Source organism: Octopus bimaculoides, chromosome 18 (assembly GCF_001194135.2).
Source record: "Octopus bimaculoides isolate UCB-OBI-ISO-001 chromosome 18, ASM119413v2, whole genome shotgun sequence".
In the NCBI taxonomy this organism is placed as follows: domain Eukaryota; kingdom Metazoa; phylum Mollusca; class Cephalopoda; order Octopoda; family Octopodidae; genus Octopus; species Octopus bimaculoides.
Genome location: NC_068998.1, coordinates 54718288 through 54726550, shown reverse-complemented (window position 1 = coordinate 54726550; position 8263 = coordinate 54718288). Strand labels below are relative to the sequence as shown.

Sequence of the window (8263 nt, the reverse complement as noted above, 5' to 3'; positions counted from 1 at the left end):
TAAATATATAACAGAGTTTGTGCATGTATGTGTGTGTGTAGTGTGTCTGTTCCTTATGGATTCAAAAACTGAGTTGCTGATTTTGATGTATAAGGTAGATGCTGCACCTCTCCCCATTTGGTCCTTATTTAAGGGCCCATACCTTCCCATCTTAGTTAAAGTATAAAACATTTAAGTCTACCAATATAGTTAATTGTGTTTCACTCTAACAAGCAAATAATATAAACAATTAAGGCATTTTTTACTCAGAAACATGAGAAAAAAAAAGCACTCACCAACTGTGTGGTGGGGAGGGAACCATTTTTGAACGAATGTTGTTTTCATCCGGCGATGGCCACAACAAATAACCTGTTTAAGGAAAAAGTAATAAAAAAAAATAAGAGACAATTTAACAAAGTGTATGTGTAAAGGTGACAAGTTCAAATCTGTCTCAAGAAGTTCATTTTATTTGTGAGTGGGACATTTTACTCAACATTATCCCAGTTCAGCTGTTATGGCCATCATCAGTTGAGAATGTTACCAACAGGGGAATTATCTCTCACCATCTGTTTCACACCATGAAAAAAATCATCCAAGTTAACAATTAACTCCCTCCAGAAACTTCATGTGACTTTTTGTTGATATTTTATTTTATTTCTCTATAAAAAGACTCTTTAACAAACGTAGACTTTTGATATTCACATCTCTCATTCATTTTCTATTATTTATTTTACTTCCTTTTTTCTTTTTTTTTCTTTTAGATAAATACTTTCTCTTATTCTATACATAAATGTTGAAATTATTCCAAGTTTTCAACCTCTAAAGAAAATTTCAGTGTAAAGATATTTATATGCAGGTTTTCTGTATATTTTACTGGTAAGATAAATACTATTATCTTAAAGGGTTTTTTTCTCTATATTTTAGCAGTGAGATAAATACTCTTCTCTTTTTGTAGGTTTTTCAATATATTTAAGTGCTGAGATAAATTACTATTTCCCTGTGTGTCGATGTTTTTCTCTATATATTTCAATAAGAATATAGCATCCTCTCTACTGTCAATAGCCACAATAAAATGCACCCAGTACGTTTTATAAAGTGGATGGTGACCAGAAGGGCATTGAGGCATAAAAACCAAGAGAAAGATGAAAGATAAAGGTGTTTCCCCTCTGACCCATCTGGGAAAGCAGTAATTCTAAATAAGAACCGACTCAGACACTGCAGTAACCTATCCAACCCATACCAGCAAAGAAAACTGAAGTAAAATGATGATGATGGTGAAATAAATATTGTGTGGGTTTTTTGTACGTCCCACAGTTGAGGTAAATACTATTATCTCTATGTAGGTGTTCTGTGTATATAAATATTTTCAGCCGAGCTCCACCACGGCTAATATTACAATGGTTTTTAGATAACTACATGATTATTAGTACAGCAATTATAGTAATCACGTTGTCACTAGTTATATTAATTGATGTGTCTAGGAGAGTGGGTCAGTCTTTGGTAATTGTCTCTGATGCAAAATTAGATTCCACGCTGTTGAACATTTTTGTAACCACAACAAACAAACTCTGTGGAATTCCTACATTCTTACAAAAGGATCATTGACATATTCCTTCTAGATTGATGTTGGTTCACTGAAACATTTAATTGCTTTCCGTGCACATGGCTTCCATGACTGCATCTGCAATGAAACCGATGCAGGTGGTGCATAAAACAGCTTCCTACTCATGGGAAATAGGAAGCACTTGACCAACAGCATTTGTGGGGAATACAGAGGGGGCAGCAACACAAAATGACCAGCCCTATAGAATTTGCTTAAGCCAAAAAAAAAAGAAAAAGAAATTAAAAAAAAAGAGCCAAATAGACAAGAAGAGTCAGAGAAATGTAAAAGACTGCAATAAAAAAAAAAGGAAAGAATTCTGTAAAATGGAAATAAAAAGGTAAAATTGTTGAGGTGAAGAGAAACAAAGAGAGATTTCAGCTATTAGAGGATATCTATCAAAATGAAATGTAAGCCTTCCCTAAATTATTGATATCAGAGGCAGGGGGGAGGGGTTAGTAGGCGAGATAATTGTTTGTGTCTAGTATTACAGGTGTCCTTATTGAAAATGTCTTTTATACATAGTTTACTAAATAGTTTTAATGATGTTCTCCATTGAAATGTATAATTTACCATTTGTCTTCAAGTTGTTTCCTGCAAATTATAAGTAGTGTCTCTCCTGGTTAAACTTGGCCAAAGAATCTTCACATTGAAGTCGACCAGAATTCCATTTCTTTTTACATTTTTCTTTCTTTCTTTGTCATTGAAAACAAAACAAGATCTCTTGAAGTCTTGCTATAATGGTCTTTCAAGTAAATATGCTGTTGATTTTCAGACACCGATTATACTTATTATGTCTGTATTTATTCACCCTTTGTTGTCAATTATTTGTGAGAAAGCTTTCTCAAAGCAGTCTAAACTAGTTTCTCTTCACATTCAAAATGATTATACTGTTAACATTGCTGGACAATTGATGACAGTATCACAAGATCAAAATCTCCTTCAGCCGTTGAATTAGATACATATAATTCAACCCACTGCACTTTGTCTGCTCCAGAATAAATGTCGGCTACAAGTATGGCTGCTTGGTAAAGTGGTTCGCTTTGCAGCTCCATCCTTTCAAGTTCAATCCCAGTTGTATGAGACCAACTGAGTGTCTTCTACTAAAGCCTTAAACCAACCAAACGTTGATGAATAAAATTTAGTAGAGATAAACGGAGTAGAAGCATCTATCAAATTCACTCACAAAGCATTGGTCAGGGCTATAGTAGAAAACATACCCAATGTGCTGCACAGAGGGACTGAACCTGAAACCATGTGGTTGCCAAACAAGCTTCTTAACCACACAGCCAAGCCTGTGCTTTGTTAATTTTTTTTTTTCAATGAATTAAACAACTTTTCTAAAACGGAAAAATAATTATTAAAAGTCCTTTTAAATAAAATATTGGTAGTTTTCAATGTTATATTTCTACATTTTAATCCATCAATTTATAAAAGATTGATAAAACCCACCTCCACCACCATAATTAATTCCTGCAATTGCGATAATAGATCAATACATGATATCTGAGATCCTGTTACAAAGATATTTCACAACCAAACCCTATTATTCGAGAACCCCATCTCATATTCCAAGCAGACAGCACTTTTGATAAACTACAATGCTTGTTAAAAATATATATTCTTGTGAGACTTACTCTTATGATCTGAGAACAATTTAAATCTTCAGCCAGGCAGAAAATACTATTCTCTTTGAATACAGAACACATTTGCCCAGGTTTCCTCTTCTCAATATTTGAATATCTTGTTTTAGATGTGGTTAATGTTGTTGACAAACATAATACAAGGTAGTTTTTCTTGTGTTATAGCTTTTTCATTTGCATCAACTTTCGACGTAACTTCTTTTGTGATATTATAAATCTGAACCAATAGCTATAACGATTTCAGCAGTTTTTATCTGCTTAGTTGAGTTTTGTTGAAGGATTCTTCAAAAAACCAGGAGACCAGTTTTACAAAGTGATTCTAAGCGGTGATATGTGATCTGAATAATGGTCATTAAATCTTCCATAGATATTAACAAGTCTAAGAAAAGATTCTAATAGCTTCTTGTCGTTTGTCAGTTTTCATGTCTATAATTCTTGCAGCTAAATGATAATCTGGTGATATATATCTTCATCTGTCAGACTCTATCCAAGGAAAGACAATTCACCAATTTCTAACACAGATCCAACTCATTTGATCATCAGGCCTGAGAATTTCAACTTTTTATGATTGTACAGAATCTTGATAAATAATGGATTCAAATTTTGGTACAAGGCCGTCAGTTTCAGGGAAGAGGGGTAAGTTAATTACATCAACCCCAGTACATAACTGGTACTTATTTTATCAACCCTGAAAGAATGAAAGGTAAAGATCAATCTTGGTAGAATTTGAACTCAGAACACAAAGACAGACGAAATTATCCATGTTCCAACAATATGTTCTATGACCCTCTAAAATGTAGCACTTCCTGTTTTAATTCCATATTGGAAACATGTTCACCTTAAAAACAATCTTAGGTGTATTTATAGGTGTGTAACATCTCTTACTTGAAAATACATTTCAATTTGTTGATGTGCTTCCTTTAAATCCATTTTGGCAAAATAATTCTTCACTTGAAAACAACGAAACTCAATCCAGTATTTAGGGAATGGATAAGATCCTGAACAAATTCTTTCCATTACACCTAATTTATAGATCCCTCATATTCTGAGATCTCTTTATCCACTAATTAAATCAGGGATCCGTTTATTCTTTCTAGGAAGAACTTAAAATCTTTTATTAATTAATTTCCTTACTTTAACATGTATTGATAATGGTTTTTGCCTCAAAATAGCATGGTTTCATATTACCTTTGAGAAGGATGTTAGCCATGAAACCTCTTAATCTCTCAAATCATCTTGGGGTTTCAATCTCAAGAATTAATGTTGAACAATCAACATTCATTCTTCATGTTCAGATCAATAAGCTATTATTATTTTTTTCATTCTACAACAATGACACTCACAATCTCTCTCTATTCTCCTTGCCAATTACCATTAATGCATCAAACTCTCCCAGAATCTCAAAGACTGATCCATCAATTTGTTTTAGTTGGAAATCCCATTTTCTTAATTTTGCTTTATTCAAATCCATCCAGGAATTCTCAGCTATTGCAGTTGCTTGGCTGTCAATGTGGCTGGCACTTTAATGTTAACATTATTGAGTTTCGTAATCATCATTCTATATTTTTTATTCCAATTTCACAAATACTTGCAGAATCTTCATTTTCAATTTCTTCAATTCCCTCAACCATTTCCTTAAATTATATATTGTCCTCAAAATGATTCTTCCCCCCACTCCACACATTTAATACATGTTTGACCAAATGCAGGACATTCTGAGGATGTGTGTTTAGATCCACAAAAGAAATATTCAGACTTAGATATTTGTTTCTTTAAGGCACTGACATGGGGGTTAGTGTGCTTATGTAGCACACAGATAAGAAGTTTGCTTTGCAATCCCAGGGTCCTGGATTCAGTCCCACAGTGCAGCACCTTGGGCAAATACCTTCTCTAAAACCCCAGGCCAACCAAAGAGGATTCGGGAGAGGGAAACTAAAAGAAGCCTATTATATGTGAGCATGTGTTCATGTCTTGTTTTGATGTCCCATGATAATCGTAAACAACATCACCATGATACAAGCATTCTACCATTAAAAACATTTCCTACTCAGGTGCTGTTTGTGTTCAAAGGATAAAGGGAAAATATTATTTTGATGAAAAACAGGTGAGGGTTGGTGACAGCATTCCACAGACCACGTACAACACAACAGAGTTTGGCTGATGAAGGTGTCACCTTGAAAGGATTAGTCAAACAAATCAACCACAGTCTGGTACTTATACTATCAGTCACTTTTGTCAAGCAGCTAAGTTAAGGGGATATAAACAAAGCACTTGCCCAAGGTCTCACACAGTGCAAGTTTCTTAACAACACAACCATGATTAAGACCAATGAAAATGTTGTCTCAGAATGGTCACAGTCCAATGATTGAGACCAGTAGATGGAGAGAAAAATGTAAAAAAAAAAAACAGACAAGAAAATGTTAAAAAAGGAAGGGTGGGGTGCCATGAACATGGAATGAGTGAGGGAGACTAACCTTTTTGCTAAGACATTCATCAAGATCGAGAAAATGAAGACAAGTCTCAGCCGTACAACCACTGATATGATGAAAATCACATAACTGGCCACACGGACAACTGACACTGGTGCTGTAGGAGATACGTTTCATCCATACTTCCCGCAGTCGAAGAAGTGTTGTGTCCAAAAAATTACGTACCTGTTGAAATATAAAATGGCTTTTTTTAACCCTTAATTTAAAAAATTTTTTAAATAAAAAAAGCAATCCTTTCGTGAGACAATATTCTATTGACAAACGAACAAACGAAAGAAAGAAAGAAAAACACTCTTCAATGCTTTGGATTAATTTTGGAAATTAATGGAAGACACTTGACTGCATTATTTAAGTGAAGGTGCATGGCTTAGTGGACACGATTGTCAGGTTGAGGGTTCAATTCTTGAATAGAGTGGTACATTCTGTCCTTGAGCAAGGCACTTCATTACTCTTTACACCAGTGCATTAACCCTGTAATGTACTGGTGTTCTGCCCAGGGGCAAGTCTTGTATTTCCAGTCACTAAACATCTCAGAAATTCAGATAAGCCCCAGATTTGTGACCCTTTTCTGGCTCAAAGCCAATTTTCAATATTATTTAAACTAAACTGAATTTTGTCTTCAATGCTCTCTGTTTTCCTTTTTTTTTTAGTTCAGCTGCATTATTAAGAGACACAAGCATGGCTGTGTGGTTAAGAAGCTTCCTTCCCAGCCATATGGTTTTGGGTTCAGTCCCACTCCATGGCACCTTGGTCAAATGTCTTCTACCACACCTCCAGATCAATCAAAGACTCTGTTGGCTAGATGGAAACTGAAAGAATCTTTTATCTTGTTGCGCTTGTGTGTCTGTGTATTTATGTGTACCCTTGTCTTGACATCACATCTAACCACAGGGAAATATTACTTCACTAGGATACAGGCAAGGATTGGTGACAGGAAGGGCATCCAGTCATAGAAAAATTCTGTCTACACTTGCAAGCAAGGAAAAGTGGACATTAAATGATGATGATGATGATTAAAACTAAACTAAGGTAAGTCTTAATTACACCCTTCTCTCCACCCCACACCCCTATTCAAAATAATAGAACTGAATTAATAATTTGGTTGGCTATTTCTAAAAACCATCTTCACTTTGAATCCACAGTCCCTGAATCATCTCAGTGATCAAGATCAGATTTGTAAGCTTCGGTTCGCTTTGACAGGAGAATATTATCAACACAAATGAATACCTTAGCCACTGCTTGGGGGCTCGTTACAAGAGGAGCTTTCTGTCCATTGTCACTAATATAAACATCCTCTTCTCTGGCTTCTGCAACACGCATCACAACAACCTGCAAACAAACAGATTACAGCAAACAATACAATAAGAAGTGGGTTTTCTTCTTGTCTATCAATCATAACAGATAATGGTATGAAACTACTGAAATCTGTACGAGTTACATAATTAATTTTACAAATTTCCAAATCCTTTGATAGGATAGAACACCTGGAGACAGTAGTAATTGCTAATAAATAAACCCAGGTGAAGACTTAGAAATAACACCAACATGTCAGAGAAGTCATACAGTTACAGAGATGAGAGGAATTTAGGTGGAATTTATCCAGGCTAATTCCTAGCTTTGAAATCATTTTATCATTATTATATTTTAGTATTCGGAAAATAAAAGATATTTTATCAACGTTTTAACCGAGTTCTCGGATAAGTTCAATAACTTTTCTTCAGAGAATAATCTAATAGAATTCCAAGATTAATTGAAGCTGAAAATAAAACAGTATTTGAGGTTTATATAAACATGGTGACTAAATATTGAAGCTAGGCATTCTCGTTAGAACAGTAGATCTTTTTTTGATAGTAGGAGCAAATAATTAAGATCTTTTACTTAATTAACTTAAATGTTCAACGGCATGAGGGTGTTAATTTTGTTCTCTCTCTCGAACTGAAAGCAGCTAATTTATTAACTGAAGTGTTTATTCGCATGTTACAGCATTACTGCTTTATCATTGATATCTCCATTACTGTACTGCATGGACGGACGGACGGACGGACACACACATACACTCTTTTCTACTCTAGGCACAAAGCCTGAAAGTTTGGGGGGATGGGGGGGTAGTCAATTAGATCGACCCAGTACACAACTGGTACTTAATTTATTGACCCTGAAAGGATGAAAGGCAAAGTCAACCTTGGTGGAATTTGAACTCAGAACATAAAGACAGACAAAATACTGCTAAGCATTTTGCCCAACGTGCTAACATTTCCGCCAGCTCGCCACCTACACACACACACACACACACACACACACATATATGTAGATATTTGGTTGGTTACGTTGCGCTGCTACTACTACTACTACTACTATTAGTATTATTATTAAGGTGATGAGCTGGCAGAACCATAGGACGCTGGGAAAAATGCTTAGTGGCATTTTGTCCACCTTTATGTCCTGTGTTGAAATTCCACCAAGGTCAACTTTGCCTTTCATCCTTTCAAGGTTTATAAAATAAGGATCAGTTGAGTACTGGGGTTGATGTAAGCAATTTACCCCCCCCCCCC

General features: G+C 35.1%; 1 protein-coding gene across 1 annotated transcript in view; it reads right to left on the bottom strand.

Annotated features, from left to right (window-relative positions):
- The window catches only part of LOC106875913 (uncharacterized), a 57678-nt gene that overhangs the window by 8049 nt on the left and 41366 nt on the right, over positions 1–8263 (bottom strand). Inside the window, exons 14-16 of the mRNA XM_052974355.1 lie at positions 6939–7040; positions 5697–5876; positions 276–348 (exon numbers count right to left, since the gene is read on the bottom strand). Coding sequence (XP_052830315.1) covers positions 276–348; positions 5697–5876; positions 6939–7040 — 355 coding nt within the window. The remainder of the gene's footprint in view (positions 1–275; positions 349–5696; positions 5877–6938; positions 7041–8263) is intronic.